Below are 19657 nucleotides of genomic sequence, written 5' to 3'. Positions count from 1 at the left end.
CTAGTTTCTAGCTGAAATTTCTGTGGAAGGAGTTTACTCATTTGGTTACTTGAGTTTTGATTAATAGCCTCTCTATCTGGAAGGATACCCCACGAAGATATAAGATCCAAGGTCAAGAATTCCATGGATACTTAACCAAGATTTTTTCTTAATGCCTAAGAGAAGCACAGTTATACTTGCTTTCAGTTTATTCCATTATAAATAGTCTTAATTAAGTTCTGTAACACAGCGTTTCAGGTTCTTGACGATTGGTGTAGACCCCAAACAATTCTTTTATTGATCATCTTGGTCCCACTTACAGGCAGTCTCCTAGCCCCCTTCAGTCCAGCGTTGGAGGTGGGGGGAACTTTGGTTTAGGCACACAGCCTGGAGTGCCTGAAAGTGGTTACCAAAGCAAAACACCCTGAAAGGGTTACCTGGGAAATAGAAGGTATGGGGACAAATGCAGTCTGAGCCTCCTTGGTGGCAATCATGGTCTTTAATTATTAATTAAATCACATTTTTGATTTGGAAGCAAGTTTCAGCTGGTAGGTGCTGGTTGAAGTACAGAGCTCAGAGGGAAAAAGACCTTAAACCTTAGTTCTTTGGAGTTCAGCCCCTCCCCAGCATCATCAAACACCCTCTTTCCTTCCTTTGGTTCAGAGCTCTTCGAATAAGTGGCTTTATGCGTATTTGACTACTCTTTTATCCCATTAGGTCCATTTGAGTGACAGAAAAAGACAGAGTCCTCTTCCCCGAGGTGGGGCTTGCGAAAGACTAGTCTCCATTACGTTTTTCTCTTCCTCCTCCTCCTCCTTATTCTAGAACTCTGCCTCCATCAGGAGTGCAAGGGTCCTTGTAGAGAGACTCCTGGTCAAGAGGACAGGTAGAGGTACCAAATCTAGTTTTGACACTAGTTTATGCTACATGGTGCCCTTGAGCAAACCTCTTTACCTCTCATGTGTGAAAGGTTTGCATGTGTGTGTGTGATCCCTTGTATGTAAACCCACGTTACATGATCCCTAAGGCCCCAGGACTCCAGACAGTTTATGATTTCTCTCCCATGATGGGCAGAGGTGAGTAGACCTGATGAGGATTTCAGGTCTTGGTGAGTATAACTGCACCAAGAGGAGCTGCAGTTTCCAAGGATTCCGTGATGTTTACAAAAATGCTGCTGGCCGGGGTGACGGCCTTTCTGTCCCAGTGTCTAGAAGGCTGCCTTGGTTCTGGTGAATATCCAAATATGTATTTTCAATGAAGGAAAGAAGAAAAGATGAAAGAGAGGGGGAGATGGAGAGAAGGAGGGGTGGAGTGAGGAGGAGAATCCCTTTGAGAATCCCATGCAGTGAGGGGGCACGCAGTGAGGCACCCTGGAGCTGAGGGCCCCGGGGATCAACATGATTCTGAAGGTGATTGTCATGGATGGTGGGAGGGCACAGCTGGTGCCTAGGCTTCACTGGGTGCCCCCTGGACGTCGGCAGCCATGTTGTTGGTCTGGAGCAAGAAGGCAGTGTAGGCCATATCAGCTTCCTCCTTGGAGGACTAAGGGGGCAACAGGACAGGAGTCAGTGTTTGGGGTGTTGGCTCAGCGGGTGGGGGTTGGAGGGAGGGTAGGCACTAAATATATTGAGTACATAATCCTGGCTTAAGCAACCCCAGACTGTGTTGACCTGCTGCTCTTAATCTAGCTCCCCATGCTCACCAATGATGCATTTTGAGAAACGGAAAGTTGCAGTTTCTAAAAATATCTCCCTCTGTCTCACTACCGCCTTCTGACACATGGAGTGGAACCACGCTTGTTGCCTGGGCCTGTCCCCGGAAGCTCTGCCCACACAGTACATGGGCAAGGTGGTCTAGGCTGATATCAGCCACAGGACCACTATCTCAAAGATGGAGCTTTGCAACGACACAGGGCTGGAGGGGAAGCCCGTCTTCAGGACTAGCTTATTCCCCTAATTGTTCCAGATTCAGGGTCTCTGCTGCTTCAAGGCAGAGTAGATAGGATAGCAAGCATTTACACGCTGGGGTTAAGGAGGCACAGCGGGTGGGAGGAGGGTAATATGTGACCCAGAGTCAGAAGTCACCTCTGGTAGGATTTCAAGTCATATGGCATGTGGTTGGAGTGGGGAAGGGCTTCTAGTGACTATCAAATTGCCTGCTGCCAGCAAATGTCTTTTAGACTCAGGCAAAAGGCTGGTCCTGAGAGCAAACTCTCAAGGGAAGGTGGGTGGCCTGAAGTCCACAGGTTCCACAGCTCAGGAAGACAATTCACCTAGTCACTGCCATTTGACATTTGACCTTTCTTACTCTGTGGCTGAAGTTTCTGCGCACTTCCTTCTGAACCCCCAGTCTCCCTCCCCGCTGCATGTTCATGGCCTATAAATGCAGCTCATCTCCTGCACCTCAGCCACATTAACACCACAGCCGGTAGGATACGTCTTGCCCTCAAAAAGTTGACACTATCTTCCCTATTCAGACATCAGCCCCAACTCTGAGATATGACTACAGACCCTCATGCTGCACTTCCTTGTCACACAAGTGGGGCCGCCATCTCCCTCCTCACTCTTACCCTTTTGGGCTTCTTGGGTTCTTCCGTCTCCATGGTATTCCCAGTGGTGGCGCTGAACTCTATGTGAAGAGCAAGGTGGGGGGATTAGCCTTCACTAGCCTCATATTCCCACCCCAGAGGCAGAGTCAGGTATAATTCTTGCTCTCCCAGGGGTTGGGCATTCCCTTGAGTGAGGGACATACCATCTTTTCCTCCAAGAGATGTTTCCTGAGTGACTTGAGAGGCTCCCATGTTGTCATTGGCACCAAATTCCCTGGAGTTCTCGAAGTCCGACATGCTAATGTCTGTCCTGTAGCTTCTAACCGAAATCCGGTCTGTCCAGGAGAAAGAGGAGTCGGTGTAGGGACAGAGGACAAATGTGAGCAGGACATGCTGCCTCTGAGGGAGCCCCAAAGGATAGCTGGAAGGGGCAGCGTGGCAGGTTGCTCACCTCTGACTCTGACCCAGAAATGATCAGTCTCCTTCTCCATCCCTTCTCACAGATAATCAAGACTCAACAATCCCTGACCCTTCAACGCACAGTGTCTCATTCTGTCCTCACATCAGCCCAGTGAGGTGGTTATTATTACCCCTGCCTTGAGCCCTAAGGAAACTGAGGCATGAAATGGGGACACCCAAAGTCATACAATCAGTCAGTTCTCAAACTAGGGTAGAAGTGTAGTTCTTCCTGAGCTCCTCCTCCTGCCAATCCTGCCTCTAAACTTGAACCCCGAGCCATCAGAGATGATGTTCCAGAGATAGCAGCCCTTTAATGTACATTTTGGGTAGGAGCTTATCTTTCCCCATCCTGCTTTCCCAGAACCCTTTCTTGGAGCCTATGAAAGAGAAGGAACTGTAGTAGCCCCACCCCCCCACATACACACACGAAGGGCAGATAAAACCCCACGGAGGTCCAAGGGCTCAGGGTTGGAGATGGGGGGCAAGGGATCTCAGGCACTCACCAACATTCTTCCTGTGCCGTGCTCTGAGCACCCCCACTACCACGGCCCCCAGTGCCAGCACCAGGCCCAGGGGCACCAGGGTAGAGACAAGAACTTTGGAGCTCCTGCCTTGTCCCGCAGAGCTGGAAGAAAGACTGAGTTAGTCACTGGAAGGGAGACATGGGGTCCCAGGATGTGCTGACAGGTTGAGTCTCACTAGCTCCTTCTTTCAGTCCTTCTCTTGACGTGGCCCCCTAGCCCTACTCTTCTAAGGATACTTCTCAGATATGGCAAAAGCAAAGACTGGGCCTTCTCTGCGTCCCAGGCCTGGGAAATTAAACTGAATGGTGGATGCCACTCCAGCCACATGAGAAGGGCAGAGGACCCTCCTGAGCACAAGCCAAGACAGTGAAGCCTTCTCCACTATTGACAGGTAGACAGGCTCTCCTCTATGGTCCCTATGGCCCAACCTGAGGTCCTTGTCCTCACCTGTCCGTGTCCACGGATGCTCTGCTCTCACCAGCGAGGTCTCCAGTATCCTTCACTGGTCTGTCCTCCACAGAAAGCCTGGGATCCTGAATCACTTTGTTCTCAGTCTTCCTGACACTTGACTCTACTTCTTCACCAGGAGCAGCCCTCACTTGGCTGACATCTTGGGACCCTAGAGAAAGACGAGTGAGACTGAATGATTGTTCTTTGTCAGTTTTCACTCCCTGGAGTTAGGGAATCCGTGGAGTGGGACTTCATTAGCAATCATAGAGTCAGGGTGAGATCTCAAGGCTGTTAGAGTGGAGTCCAGGATGACACTAGAAAGAGAGGAGTGATGGTCCTCTCTAGCTTGTCAGACGATCTCTGTCCTGTTCACACCAAATCCATGTCCATCTACAAGGATCCATGGCATAGACCCGGCTCTGTTTCAGGGCTAACCTATCATTTGGAGACGGAAGTTTTTCTCAGCTTTGAAACCCTGCCCAAGGTCTAGGGACCACAGGACTGGGTGCAATAGTGCTGCCCCCTGGTGGTAGCTTGGCAGTAGGTTCCTCAGTGAACCAGACCAGCTGCACCCAGACACAGTAGGATTTCTAGGGGGACTAATCACACCCTCATTAGGAATAAAACATTCTATGTGACATTTTAAAAAGAGACTTAAGATGCAAACTTTCTAGAAGGGATTGCCTTAATTTTCTTTACCAGATCTTGTACATGAAGATATCTGATCCTCTTTTGACAGTAGGCTTTGGCAGAGCATACTGCATGTGGTAGTGACTTTGAAATTTCTGCATATAGAACGTCTCTCCTATAGAAAGGGCTTCAAAATGGCCTGAAGGGACAACTACGGGACTTGTCTTGAAGCTGAGGTCATATGGCAAACCTATTAATATTTATTTATTTATTTTTAGTTTGTATGTTTATTTCAGATGCTCTTTTTAGAGGGTTAAATGAGACTATATAGAGGCTAAATCTCCCCCTGCCTCTAGTCTCTTATAACCAAACCTAAAGGCCACCCCTGTTGGAGAAGCCTGTAGGCAGGAGCCTTTCTCTGATGTCCCCAGGGGGGTGTGTAGGCCTCGCCCTCAGAGACTTACCCCTTACCCTCTCCTCGACTGCCACATAGACAGCCATGGTCTCCCCGTATCGGTGGCCTTCCTTCACCCCGCACCAGTACCAGCCTTCATCCTCCTTGGCAACTGGGCTCAGGGTCAGGGAAATTATCTGGCTCTTCTGGTCACAGTTCACGAAGGCCTGGCTGGGGCCATCATCTTGGGTGGGCAGGGTCTTGCACCCTCTGTTACTCCACTTGCACCAGTATTTCTCATAGGAGTAGTATTTGCACGGGAAGTGGCAGGGGAGCTTGAAAGTCTCTCCCACCCAAGCAGTGACGTTCTTGGGTGCCTTGAGGCTGGGTTCTCCTGGAGCAGGGAGGGAGGGAGAAATAGGCACACAAGTTGGCATTGGTAATGCTGCAGGGAAGTGGCTGTGGTGAGGACATTTGTCCACAGCCCGTGTCCTCTCTGGATAGCATTATAAGTAAATACATGATACTGAATACATCAAGAATGCAACCATGTGCCTATGTAATGATTATTGCTGATGACCCCCATACATTAATCTAGTCTATCATAAAACACAAACTCTTGACTTCAGTTTGCTTTCCTTGTTCCTCTCTTCTCTTCTAGACTCCATACAAAGAGCTGCACTCTACTTCAGCTGATGCCATATATACTGTGAAAGAAGCCAACGTTCTTGATAATAAAAGGTTCTATGTGTGGTGGTCTGGTGAGTGTGGGGTTTTCTCAGGAAAGGGTGATTGTTACAATTATGAAAACATGACATCTCGGCAGGGGGGCTCTCTCCCGAGGTCTGTCCCATCAGCATGGGATGAGATAGAAAGAAGAGTGGTTCCGGGTGATGTCGCTGTTGACTGGATGATCCCGGGGATGCCTCCCCTCTCTTTTGCCCCAGTTCAGCTCTTACCTTCGACAATCTTGAGCTCCACTGTGGACCTCCAGCGAGTATCGCCACTGGTCAGACACCAGTAGAAGCCAGCGTCCTCATTGGTGAGCTGGTTGAGTAGGACTGTATAGGTGCCATTGCCTGGCTCTTTGTATAGCGCGAGCCTGCCCTCATACTGTTCATTAACCAGCCCCTCACTCTCTACCAGCTGCTGGCAGCGGCCATTTTGAGTGTCTTCCCAGCGACACCAGTACTTTAGGCTATCTGTTTCCTTAGGGTTGTAGGGGCAAAGCACTGCCACGGAGCCTCCGACCACACCTTTCACCACAGAGGGACTCTGGGGCATCGTGGTCTCTGCAAGTACAGACAGAGATGGAATTTCAGAACATCAGCAACATGGTCTTGGCAGTCTCTTCCGCATGGTCTCAGCCAGAGTGGGGAGTGAGGTTTAGACTATTTACCTCACTCTCCTTAGAAAATGAGAAAGACTGTCCTAATGTCACAGAGCCTATAGCTGGAGCCATCCAACCAGACTCCAGTGATCTTCACCACTAGCCTGGGCATCTCATTTTCTTTTCCCACCTTATTCTGGGCAGAGAATAGAAGGAGTTTAAGGAGAGGCCATCAGTCCTTGAACTCCTTGGGCTTCTTACAAAATCTCTCCCTATGTAACTATTTGTCAGTTTATTAGCTCATACCATAAAAACGGTCAGGTGGTTTTTCTCCAAATTAAGAAAATAAATTTAGAATGGTATGATTTAAAATATAAACTATGTAGCACAGAAGGTTTAATTGGTTAGGACCCTGAGGGCCATCTCAGAAAAGGATGGCCATTCTCCAATAAGCCAAAGCTGAGGTGCAGTGGGGATGCTGAGCTATGAAGATGCTGAAGAATGTGATGAGGACTGAGCTGGGTATAAAAATGATGGGCAGAGAATGTGAGCCCCTTAAGGAAAGGTCACAAGAGCAGGGACACTGAACTGTAAGTACTGGTTTGCTGTTTCTCATGAGGGTAACTTTATACAGGATGCTCCCAGGTGAAAGGGAGCAGGGATTTAATTATTTCACCACCCTCCTGGATTTCCAAAGTACAGCTGAGTAGGCCAGATGGTGCAGAATAAAAAATAACCCTATGAGATGTTGAGGAGGAAATTTAGAGGCTGGGGCATTGCCTTCCTGGGAGAGCTCTGAGACCAAGAGAAGCCAAACTTTCTCCCATTTGAGTGTGAAGGATGAGGTGCCATTCTTCTCAAAAGACAAAGAGAAGGGACAGGTGGCCCCTGCAAGCCCAGGGTTCCATGCTCAGTCCTTATTGTGGCTCTTGGAGACCCAAATGATCTACAGGTTTTGCCTCAGTCAAGTGCTTCACTCTCCTTTCTGTTAATCAGGGACAGCCACTGAAAGGCCTTTAATAACCTAATTAGTCATTACACAAGTAATAGGTAGTAGGTAACACAAGGCAGAGGCCATGTTTTCTAGCTCTCCTATCCAGCTGTCCATGGGGACATGCAGTTCAGAGTTTGTCAGGGAGCAGACATTGTCAACTGACTAATCGATACTGGATAGACTCATAGGGTGGGAGCCAGGTGCCCTCCTGCTGGGATGACTCTTCCCCTCCCAATCTCAGGTCTCACCTTCATTGACAAAGAGTTGCCATATCTGAGTGGGTGAGCCTTCATGAGGTTGGCCATCAGAGTGGGCTCCACACAGGTAGTACCCTGCATCCTCTTTCCTCAGGCCAGTGATATGCACACTAAAGAAGCCTTGGCTCCTGGGAGTGAGCAGGATCCTGCCCTCAAAATCCTTAGACTTCTTCCCCAGGGTGTTGATGACCACGTCGCAGTCTTCCCCTTTGCTCATTCGGCACAGAAATTTGGACACATCTGCCACCTCAGAGCCCAGGGCACAGTCAAAGGTCACTGAACCCCTCAGGTCTCCATAAAGCAGTTCAGGCTCAGGCTTCAGCACTTGGAGGTCAACATTGTGCTTATCATTACTGGAATCATCTCCAGCCTGGCAGACGTATATCCCAGCATCGCTGAGCTGGATTCGTTTGATAATGAAACTGAACGTTACTTGACTGGTACCATCAATATCGATGTCTGTTCTGTTGCTATAGTTGGGGTTCACATACCCATTGGAGTCAGTGACTAGGACACAGAGCTGGCCTGTCTTCTTGCACACAGACTTCCTTTTCTCAGAATTTTCGGACTTGAAAGGGCAGTTAATGGTCACTGTTCCGCCCAAGTCAGCTATGTAGACTTCAGTGTCATCTCCGACCCCAGGACCTGCAAGACAAGGGACAGGTGGCAATTTGTGATTTCACTCTCTTGAAACATAGGGCCGGTCAGCATTCCCAGTGAGGGCCTGGGTGTGCCTCTCACCTTCAGAGCTCTCCTCCCCCGAGGGACACTGTCAGAATATGTCTTCCAAGACTGAGCCTCATTGCTGTCTCCTCCGTGAAGCCTTCCCTAAACTGACACTAATCTCTTCCTCCTTTGTGCTCTCTTGACATTTATAGCTGTATCTCTTTTACATCTGATCTTGCATATAGTTAATTATGTTCCCCACAGCGTGGAAGTCCCTTGAGAGCAAAGACATCCCTTACACACGTTTGACTCCCCTGCAGTGCCTAGCACAATGCCTATACATAGGTGCCAAAATTAACGTGTGCTAAAATAAACAGAATGAATATAAGTAGAGGGTGATAGATTTCAGTGTGTTGTGATAGAAGTTTCTAAAATTTACAACAGTCCAAACATGGAATGGGCTGCTTTGTAAAGGAATGAATTTTGGCCATTTGAAATGTATACTCATGGTCTCCAGTGTTCTGGACATCCTGTATAGAGTCGACTCCAAGCTCTCCTCAGCTCTTAAAATTCTCCCATTTTATGACTCTACATGACCACTTGAATGAACTCTTCATTTAGTCCACAGATAATAATAGGCACATCCCAAAGGAGCAAAACACATCTTTGAGAACCCCTCCAGTTTTCCTCCCTTAAGACCTATTTCTCTCTTAATTTCTTCTTGATTATCTAATACGCCTTGGTCATTGAACCTGGCCAGAAAGATCTTTCTTATTTTTCTCTTTTCTCAGTTAGAACAGGCTTGGTCAGTGGCCCACTCCTTCAGAGCCCTGGTCTCTGGGCAAGAACTGATCATTTAATTTATGCTGAGGGTGTTGATGGACTAATGGATCCCAGGTAAGAAATGCATTTTGAAAGAACCCTTCTGGTGTCGTAAGGTCTTGATCTGAAGGTGCAACAATGGCAGGAATTTAAGAATCTCTACAAATCTCTCCCTGCCTTTTCTGTCTCCCTCAGTTCAAAACCCCTTTGCTCCACCTGCCACAAACCCGGTGACAGATCTCTTCCTCCTGATGCTCTTCTAAGCTATAGTCTTAGTAAAGCCCTAAAATGTGATAGGCCTTGAAGACCTAAAAAGTCCCCCCACCACCCCCAAGTAGGTCCTATAGGTCTCATTTCCATGTTCTATTATGTAAAGTCCTTGCCTCTGGAAGGAGGACACACAGCCTTCCCATCCCAGGCCAGACGCGCTTCCCTCTGAGGAAATTCTTCCTGAAGCCCTCCAGTTGCTCCTGACATGAGCCCCTCTCACTTTCCCAAAGGAGCCCAAGGAGCCTAGATTCTTACCCTGGCCGACCTCCAGGCTCACATCAAAGTTGAGGCCTCGGCTACTAATGCCCAGACCACACTTGTAGCGTCCAGAGTCATTCCGGGTGAGATGGCCAATGTTGACCACAAATGTGCTGTTCTCGGGGAAGTTGGTGAGCTTGGCTCTGCCCTCGTAATCCTTGGAGATGTAGCCCTCCGAAGAGATGAGGGTTGTGCAGCGGCCCTTGGCTCCCTGCCGGCACCAGTACTTCCGGGTATGCCGATTGACAGAGGTGGCCGGATAGTAGCATGTGATGGATGCTGAGCCACCTTCCACACTGCTCACCTCCTGGGGACCAAATATGGGACTCTTCATAGAGACCACTGTGGGGAGAGAAGACACACGTTTTCTGAGGCCCGAGGAGGTAAAGCCTGCTGAAAGGATCCTGACGGCTCACCCTGAGGAGATGAAATTTTCCTCCTGACGCATGTACCTTCGGCGGGTTATTTGCTATGTACTACAGCTGGATAATTGTTGTGATTGGGTATAAAGATGGATTAATCAGTATTAAATTCTAACTGTAACTCATTAAAAGTAATCACTGTAAGGACAATGGAACGGCAAACTTATTTAATGATAGCCTTTTTCATAAAAAAGCCACTTTGTAGGATGCTATGCCATTGCCTTTATTATCTATTATTTTCTTATATTTCTAAAAACACTTGGCAGATCCTTTTTTTTTTTTCCCCAGCAAAGATACTGACAGCCAAGAAGGATAAGTCATTTCCCCCAAACCCCATAACAACTCTTAGAGATGCCTGGTTTAAGGTCAAGATCTTTTTTTTTTCCCCCTCCTGGTGAAGACCTTTCACCAGACTTCCTGGCCTTGAAGCGAGGAATTGCCATTCCTGTCCCTGTCCACCCCCAACACTTGGTCATCCATCTATGTTCAGACATGACCTTGCTGTATCATCTGTGAGACTTCCTCCTCGAGGGAGTGCAAATTTTGAGAGTGGCATCCCTGCGGATAGAGTTGATTTTAGTGCTCCCAGGGAAATGGATCCTGGAGGGCTGGGCTGGGGCCTGACAGACGCACCTGGGAAAACCGCCAGCAGGCAGGTGAGGAAGAGGAGCTTCATCGTTGGTGGCTGTCACAGGGATGTGCCACCCAGGCCAACTTCTTTCGTGGGAAGCTGAAAGACAATAGCACAAAATATGAAGCTCTTGCGTCTTCCAAGACTAAGTTGGCCTTAAAGTTCCTGCAACACCTGTTTGGTCTTGTACCTCCAGTAACTCACATAAATTCTGTTGAAGGAATGAATGGCTCCGCCTTCCCCATTACGGCTCAAAGTCCCATTATCCCCTAGTACTTTTTGTTCCTTAATAGTCGTGTGTAGATTTTTGTCTTCTCAAGTATGCTGCCTGCTCCTTGGGGATGGGGACACAGGTGCCATTGTTTCTATATCCCCGTCTGGGAGGCATGGTTCTGGGCAAGATCGATAAGGTCTCAGGAACAACTTGCTGGATGATTGGTTACTACCGAGTGGCCCCATCTCTCTGTTTCAGCTGCACTCCCTACATCCCTGGAACATTTTATGGTGTGTTCATATATGTAAACTGAGACCCATAAAGGAGGCCTGGTAAGGATTAAAGTTGTAAATGTAACAATGGTGGTGTCTTACCATGATCTCTTTCCAGGCACTGTGTTAAATAATGTATGTGTATTATCTCATTTAAACTTAATATCTCCCATTTGCAAATGACATATCGGACAAAGGGCTAGTATCCAAAATCTATAAAGAACTCACCAAACTCCACACCCAAAAAACAAATAACCCAGTAAAGAAATGGGCAGAAAACATGAATAGACACTTCTCTAAAGAAGACATCCGGATGGCCAACAGGCACATGAAAAGATGCTCAACGTCACTCCTTATCAGGGAAATACAAATAAAAACCACACTCAGATACCACCTCACGCCAGTCAGAGTGGCCAAAAATCAGGAGACTATAGATGCTGGCGAGGATGTGGAGAAACGGGAACCCTCTTGCACTGTTGGTGGGAATGCAATTTGGTGCAGCCACTCTGGAAAACAGTGTGGAGGTTCCTCAGAAAATTAAAAATAGACCTACCCTATGACCCAGCAACAGCACTGCTAGGAATTTACCCAAGGGATACAGGAGTACTGATGCATAGGGGCACGTGTACCCCAATGTTTATAGCAGCACTCTCAACAATAGCCAAATTACGGAAAGAGCCTAAATGTTCATCAACTGATGAATGGATAAAGAAATTGTGGTTTATATACACAATGGAGTACTACATGGCAATGAGAAAGAACGAAATCTGGCCCTTTGTAGCAACGTGAATGGAACTGGAGAGTGTGATGCTAAGTGAAATAAGCCATACAGAGAAAGACAGATACCATATGTTTTCACTCTTCTGTGGATCCTGAGAAACTTAACAGAAACCCATGGGGGAGGGGAAGGAAAAAAAAAAAGAGGTTAGAGTGGGAGAGAGCCAAAGCATAAGAGACTGTTAAAAACTGAGAACAAACTGAGGGTTGATGGGGGGTGGGAGGGAGGGAGGGTGGGTGATGGGTATTGAGGAGGGCACCTTTTAGGATGAGCACTGGGTGTTGTATGGAAACCAATTTGACAATAAATTTCATATATTGAAAAAACAAAAACAAAAAATAAAATAAAATAAAATAAAATGTTATCTTGTATCAACAACAACAACAAAAAAGAAATGTTAAGTGGTAGAAGAAAATCATAGAATTTGACTTCACAACACCGAAGTCTGCCACATCCTCCAAACACAGATAAAATTGTTTATTTAGAAACACTTAGTATATCTCTAAAAATTTCCTGAAGTTTGTAAAAATACACTGAGCTGCTCTTAAAAAAATTAAAGAATGAAAATAAGCAATAAATAAATAAATAAATAAATAAATAAATAAATAAAAATAAACTTAATATCTCCCTCTGAAATGGATGTCCTTCTCCACATTTTACTCAGGAAGAAATGAAAGCTGCAATTTAAGTGCTTTCCCTAAGGAGTTAAGTGTGAGGGTGGGCAGGGTGAGGGGTGGGGAATGGGCAAGATCTGAACGCAACCTCATCAGACTCCAAAGTCAAAGCCCTTCACTTTTCCCAATGTGCCGCGTTGCACCTCAACATGGCAGCAGGCTTATCCTCGTGCTCATTCCTGTCACTCGTAGAGCCCCCGTTGCTTATCAAAGCATTGTCATTTATCTTTTTTACTGGGGCTTTATAACTTCCCTTTAACTAAAACAGAATGGATATAATTACAAGCATTTTATGGATAAGAGAATCAAGATCTTGAGATGCTGAGTGATAGGCCCAAGATTTCCCAGGGACTTGGCTTCTGTTATCCTACCTTGTGGCTTCCGTTATCCTGCCTTGTGGTTCAGGGCAGATGAAGCTGGAGAATCCAAGATAAGGCCACTTGGAGGGTTCAGTGCATGCAAACCTTGCCACATCTGTGGATGTAGCCCTGGGTTGGGGCAGGGAGTGTGGTTTGAGGGTCCCAGGGTTCAGTCTTAGGACCCAAACTGAGGCCCAGAGGAGGAAAGAGGTGGACAGAGGAGTCCCACTTTCCCAAGGATTTCAACAGGTTTAACCTTTGGAGTGGTTTGACAATGAGAGCATTAAGGGAGAAAACCATGTCAACAAGCACAGGGCAATAATGAACACCCATAAAGATAAGGAAGCTCTAAGCAGTTAGGAGCCCAGGGAGTGATCTCTCAGGCTCCCCTTGCCACCTTCACCCTTGTTCCCGCTCCCCGAGACTCCCTTCACTAGCCTGAGCCAAAGGCAATAGAGTTGTTTATCTTGGTTATTTCTTTTCCGTGGGGGAATTTCCCAGCCAGGAACCTTTTTATTTCCTTGTGGAGACAAAGGTATTCTGTTTCTCCAGTTCTTTGGAAGAGTAAGGAGAGTGGGTAGGGAAGGAGGGGACAGACGGGGGTGTCAGGTGACAGCTTGAGGTTCTCTTGATTCCAGTTAATTGCCCCAGACCTTCCACACCAGGCCAATGGGTAATTTCTGGGGTAGGTCCTTAGCCAAATGCTCAGGAGATGCTGACTGGGGGAACCCGGAGTGGACACTACAGGTCACTGTGAGAGAGACTCCCAGGCGGCACCAGGTGGCAGAAGGCTGGGAAGTCTGTCTCCTCTGGAAGGCTTGGGATGTGCTGGCTGCAGAGTCCCAGGGAAATTACTCACCTGCCATTTGCACCGGCTTTGGGTGCACTGACAAAATGCCACATGCTTTAAGAGCCTAAGCCAGCAGTATTTTCCTTGGTTCTGGTTCCTCTTCTCATCTCTAGATAAGCAATCTCCCTAATATGTCTGTGAGACAGGAAGGGGTCTTCCCATGGGCTGAGTTGAGGGGTGCAGTTTCTCCTCTGGATTGATCAAAGCGATTTGCTCTGGGTCACAGAGAGGTAGAGGCCAGGTTTTCCCAAGTGGGGGTCCCCACTTCTGCTCCAGGCTTCCTCTCATTTGTCACATGCTTGGATGGCTGCGAATGGCCTCCCAGAGAGAGGATATACAAGCGGACCCTTTACGCTTTGCACAGCCTCGGGCCAGGGATGAGAGCATCGGGCATGCACAGCTGGAAGGGCAAACCTGGCCGAGAGTAACCTTGGTGAGGAACACACAGTCTGGTTGCAGGGTAGATCATGGGCGTGCAAGGGCACCCCCACTCGGAGAAGCAGGAAATCGTCTTTGTCCAAAACTAAACTCGAAGCACGCTTTCTCTGCTAGAAGCTGAGGGGGTCCTGGGCTTTGAGAATCATTAGAGATCCCTTCCTCTCAAAACCAGACATTCCCCCCAAAGCGCATCAGGTCTCAGGGATGCCCCAGTCATGGTGGTTGGAGTTGGTTTAAGGCAGTTGCGGAAGGAAAGAGCATAATATTTATTGGCCACCTACCATGCACCAGATGCTTTGCTAACTGCTTTTCTTATATGACTTCATCATCACAGCATCTCAAGAGGTAGATCGTCGTGTTGTAAATGGGAGATCTAAAGGTTAGAGAGATGCTTGGCCCCAAGACCCACAGCAGAATTGGATCACTACCCTATTATCACTCCTTGGATGAACAGAGGGACCTGTCCTTTGGGGATCTACATAGGCTAGGATATCACGATGAAGGCATTTTTTCTCATCCTTAAAGATGAGAAAACCACTTAAAGAGGAGTGGTTTTGTTTGGTTTTACTAGCTAGGCTAGGATATTCTAAATCATTCTCGTGATACCCAGTTACTACCTCTGACATATTTATAACATGCCCACACAGTTGTGGATTGGGGCAGGATTTTCAGCTGGGCCGGAGAACAGAGTTTGTCTCCTAATAAAATTACTCTAGCTGGCTCCCCTTCGGTTAGAGTGGCTGAACTTCAGCTCTACTGGCTTGGAGTCCAAACCTTTGCCCATCGAATTCATAGTTTCCTTTTTTATTCAGAGGGAGACGGATCTCCCAGACCAGGTCCTAGCGTGGCTGCTGGTGAACCACATGCTTCAGTCACTCTGAGCTCTTCATCTGTTTAGTACGTAACAGGGGGCCCCAGGGCATGAGGCTTTCCTTGGCCTGGACTGAGTGGCCCCTTCCCCTGCCTCCAGGAGAGGCACTGCCTGAGTCCATTCGGGACCACCCCTTTAATCTCCCTTGAGTGGTGGAGCCGAGCACATACTAGAGTGATCCCGGAAACCGCGTTATCACTGAGGGAGGGAGAGCGGTCTGTGTGCTTTGGAAGGGCCTCGGATTTGAAAGGACAAGTGGGAGTTTATGAGAGTTTATGTAGTTTATGTAAGCCCCGGACTGTGGGACAGTCTCCAAGCAAAAGAAACGTTCAGGGAAGCAATAAGAATTCCCTTCTTGCCCATTAGAGGGCAAGAAGATGGGGAGAGAACAGCCAAGGGAATCAAAGAATGTACGAGCTGGAAAGATCCAAGACTTTCTATTCCCATCCCTGTCGTTAAAGCAAAATGTAAGCGGAAATTAGACATTTGAAATAGCAGCTCCATGAAGCTCTGGGAATAAGCCTCATGGATTTCCAGATGCCCTTTTTGCAAAAACTTAGAACCCTATTATCGATTCCATCCCATTCTGCCTTGATGCATAGACGCTTATCTCACAGGCTTTCTCAGATAGCTAGCTCTGCAAGGCAGGGGCCAGCTGAGATCGGCCTCCCCCACACAGAGGGGCTTGCATCGCAGCGTCTGGCAAGACCTGGCTGCTCAGCAAAGCCAGATGGGATCGGAAATGGTTACATCCCCATCCCCTGTGTGGGAAGGGCAGAGTCAGGGTTGGTTTCTTTCACTTTGCCAAATGCCTTCTTGGTTCTGGGCTCGCCAGGGACAGTTGCATGAAAAGGGGCCTGGAGGATGGAAGAGAACCCAGAGGTCCTGAGTCCTGCTCTGTCACAGGCTACCACAAGAGCTCAACCACTTGGGCAAAATATGCCGGCTCAACTCCTTCATCTGTCAAATGAACATCACCGTCCCTCAACTCTTCTAGAGACAAAGGCTTCTGTGGGGTGGAGGACGATGGAGGGGATAACGGGACATGCATATGGAAGTGCTTTCTATAGTATAAAGCGCCCTTCAACTGTAGGAGGCAACAGTCAGTTTAAGGATAAGAGAGTGCGGGTCTGCGCACCTGACTTTCATGGTTGCCGGGCGCTTGGAGAGCAGCACAGATCATGGGCTCTGCAGCTTGGTTATCAGCTCTCGCACGCGGGGTCTGTGTGGTCTGGGGGTAGGGGATTTAAACTCTTTGAGCCTCAAGTCCTCATTTGTAAACTGGAGACAATTGTACCTAGTATAGAGAATCGCTATAAGGACTAAAGGCCACAACACAGATATGTAAAGTCCTTAGTATGGTGTCGGGCTCAAAATATGTTAGTTCCTTTCCCAACTCCTCTCTAAAATCAAAACAGTCCGTGTGCCCGGATGACTCAGTAAGTTCAGTGTCCGACTCTTGCTTTCGGCTCAGGTCACTATCCCAGGGTCATGGGATCAAACTTGGGCTCCACACTCAGTGTGGAGCTTGCTTAAGATTCTCTCTCTCTCTCTCTCTCTCTCTCTCTCTCTCTCTCTCTCCCTCTCCCTCTCCCATCCCCACCCCCACTGGCACGTGTGCTCTCTCTCTTTCCCTCTCTAAAAGAAAAAAAGTAATAAAAATAAAATCAGCACAGTCTTCTTTTTTTCACGTCCTAGAGTGACAGGGGAATAGAAGCCTCTTCACTGGGCAACCTTTGAAGACGGGGGGTGAGCTACCCAGATTGGACCAGCATGGCCTGAAGGAAGAGAGTAGGTTAGAAGCAGGTGATATAATTAGAGCTAGCACATATGGAGTTATTCTCAAGTGTTTTTACATGTGTTAACCTCACTTAACGTTTTGCAGCCACCCTAGGGAGGGAGAATAAAACGGGCAAACCCATTTCACATATGAGACAATTGAGGCACAGAGAAGTAAGAGATTTGCCCAGGGTTACAAAGTTGGTAAGCAACTGCCATGGGATTCAAATTCAGGTTCTCTGGACCAAAAGTATAAGCTCTAAGTCACTATGCTGCACCAGGAGGGTCTTGACATTGAGGGGAGCAGTCAGGAGAGGAGGGAGCAGGAAATCCACTCTTAAAGAAGTTAGTCCAGTTCTCTCCTCTCCACTTTTCACGGGAAAGATAGTTCCTGGGAAGAGACACTTGAACCCAGAGGTGGGTGCCAACAGAGAAATTTCTTCCTGAAAAATAATAATAGCTGCTATTTACTTAGCATCTACCGTGTGTAAGTCATGTTATGTTTGTTTCCGATAACCAGACACATTGCCCCAAATTTTTTTTCTAGGTGACTTTGGAATCCCAACCCCAACCAACCCAGAGAGAGGGCAAGACATATGTGAAGAGGGTCTCTGCTGAGCACCTGCATGCATAATATTACTCTCTTTTTTTTTTAAGTTGGGTATTTTGTTTTCTAGCTGATGGCAAAATGTCCCCATGACCATGTTACAATGACTGTACCAAAATGTTATCATTCACACTCGCTGGGTGATTTTACACCACTCACATTAACTCGGGGAGTCTTCGTTTCCTCGACTATAAAGGGGATTGTGATACCTATGTGGCCCGACCACCTGGATTTGTCTCAGGAGGGGAGGAGAGGAAGCTGCGAAAGCCCGTGGAAAGTGGATTTGCTACGTGCCAGCCGCTATCTTCGCGCTGTCAATAAAATACAGCCACTGAGGTCTAGAGGCGCTAAGAGAGAGGCAATGATTACGGAGCCAGTGGCTCCCCTGACTCCTGGTTCATTGCTCTCTCTGCTACATCTCCACATCCAAGGCCAAGGAGAAGGACGGATGGATGAAGGGTTCCGGAGCTGGCTCCGGTGGGCAGATCGCTGCCTTCTACCCTAACCCATGAATGGGCACATCCCCTCTTCAGAGGTGGAAGAAGCTAGAAGCCCCCCAGTGAAGAGGCAGAGTGATGGCGGAGGCTCTGGTGCAAAACAGCACCAGCAGCTCAGGTGACCCCAGTCCTGGGGGCAGTTACATAAGGGGAGCTGGGGGTGCTGGGAAGGGAGCTCTCACAGTGCAGCAGCTTGCGCACGACGGTTCGGTGGCCGGCTGGGGACGCCGTCAGGATGGACAGCAGGAGAGCACGGGGGGCGGCGGGGCGGGGGGGGGGGGGGGGGGGGGGGGGGGGCTCCTGGCTGCAGGGCCAGCAAGACCATCAGGACGCAGAATGCCGTCTGTGCCTGGAAGGGGGCTCTGCCCACCTTGCCCACTTACCCCGGGGGGACCTCATTTGCCCCACCATGACGAGGGCAAGGTGATAGGATGACACACATCATGCCTCCGTGTGGCAGGAATCACCTGGAACAAAGCTAGGTTGAACCCGGAAAGGGTCCCCGAGCCTCTCGGAAAAAGGAGCTGCGCGTACCCTCCCCAGGGAGCTGGATGTGGAAAGCTCCGAGCCTAGAGGAGTACCCGCTCTGTGCCGGGCACTCTGCATGTGGTCTCTTACCCAGGAGCGCCTGGCGCTCGGTTAAGTCCCTGAGTAACGGAGCTAAACTGAAAATCACCAAGCTCTGGTTATTTTTGCTCTGGAGGTTACAAAGCAACTTCACACGTATTTTCTCGTTTGCACCTCACACACCCGAGGGATAGGGATTATTTGTATCCCCACTTAACAGATTTAGGAACCGCGGCGCAGAGAGCAATCACGTGACTTGCCCAAGGTCACACACTACGTGTGTTAGACTGTTGGTAGGGAGTTCTGGAGGCACGCTTTAGAGCAAAACTCACATGCTGACCACAGACATTCCTTCTGCCCACCTGCTGCCGTTTCACAGACATGGGGGGGGGGGTTCCCCACACACGTGCGTCCTCGCTCATCTCTCTCGCGCACCTCTGCTCCCCGGCCACGTGCTCAGCCGCGCAGGCTGCGCCCCGTGTCCCCCTCACTGCACTCTCTGTGGGCTGGCCGTTGTGAATGTAGAGGGTTTTCTGAGCCGCCGTCCCAGTCCCTTCCCAGAGGGCATCGTGCTGCAGATCCCAGAACAGGCACACTTACTTTAAACCACTGTCTTCTCTCCTGGCAACTCGGTTTCAGGGGCACAGCCTGCCGGCCAGTCCACAACCTGGGGCTCTCCAGAAGTTGCCAGCAGGACACTGGATGCGGCTGCCAAAACTGAAACTGTGTGCGGTGCTTGACCCACACCTGGGCTCTTAAAGGGACACTCTCCCATAGGCATGGCGGCCAGCCAGGGGCACGTGACTCTCAATGATCCCTTGCTCTCCTTTCCTTTTGGCTTTTCTGACTGGTTCCATTTGCTTCCCCTTGACCTTGGGGAGACTGTTAGCAGGGAACCCTCCATTATTGCAGCTGCAGGATGCGAGACAGAGTATCAGGCATGAAGAGCCTATTCTGCCTTTTTCTAGCTGCAAGATCCTAGGCAAGGCCCCTTCATGTTTCTTCCCATCTGAAAACCAGGGATAGTAATCCCAAACCTGCAGGTTGAGGGTATAACCAGATACCCCCGGTCCAGGTGTGGAATGAAGTTGAAGTGCATTTGATGGGGCACAAGTGG

The 19657-nt window shown here is 48.7% G+C and overlaps 1 protein-coding gene across 1 annotated transcript; it reads right to left on the bottom strand.

Moving 5' to 3' along the window:
* Positions 1 to 461: 461 nt before the first annotated feature.
* Positions 462 to 19287, bottom strand: PIGR (polymeric immunoglobulin receptor). Its single transcript, XM_060644001.3, has 11 exons — positions 19141 to 19287; positions 10637 to 10733; positions 9579 to 9923; positions 7557 to 8210; positions 5944 to 6276; positions 5055 to 5378; positions 3958 to 4129; positions 3490 to 3611; positions 2731 to 2862; positions 2549 to 2607; positions 462 to 1521 (listed from the first exon to the last, which is right to left on the bottom strand). Exons 2-11 carry the CDS (start codon positions 10677 to 10679, stop codon positions 1426 to 1428), a joined length of 2280 nt encoding a protein of 759 aa, XP_060499984.1. The 5' UTR covers positions 10680 to 10733; positions 19141 to 19287; the 3' UTR covers positions 462 to 1425.
* Positions 19288 to 19657: the final 370 nt, after the last annotated feature.

This window comes from Panthera onca, chromosome F1 (genome assembly GCF_046562875.1).
Source record: "Panthera onca isolate mPanOnc1 chromosome F1, mPanOnc1 haplotype 2, whole genome shotgun sequence".
Classification (NCBI taxonomy): domain Eukaryota; kingdom Metazoa; phylum Chordata; class Mammalia; order Carnivora; family Felidae; genus Panthera; species Panthera onca.
This window is presented reverse-complemented; position numbering and strand designations above follow the sequence as displayed.

Coding starts and splice junctions, on each gene's coding strand:
- PIGR (XM_060644001.3), bottom strand. CDS start 10,679: ATGAAGCTCCTCTTCCTCACCTGCCTGCTGGCGGTTTTCCCAG. Junction 8,211..9,578: donor GAGCCTGGAGGTCGGCCAGG/GTAAGAATCTAG, acceptor CTTGTCTTGCAG/GTCCTGGGGTCGGAGATGAC. Junction 5,379..5,943: donor GGAGCTCAAGATTGTCGAAG/GTAAGAGCTGAA, acceptor TCCCTGCTCCAG/GAGAACCCAGCCTCAAGGCA.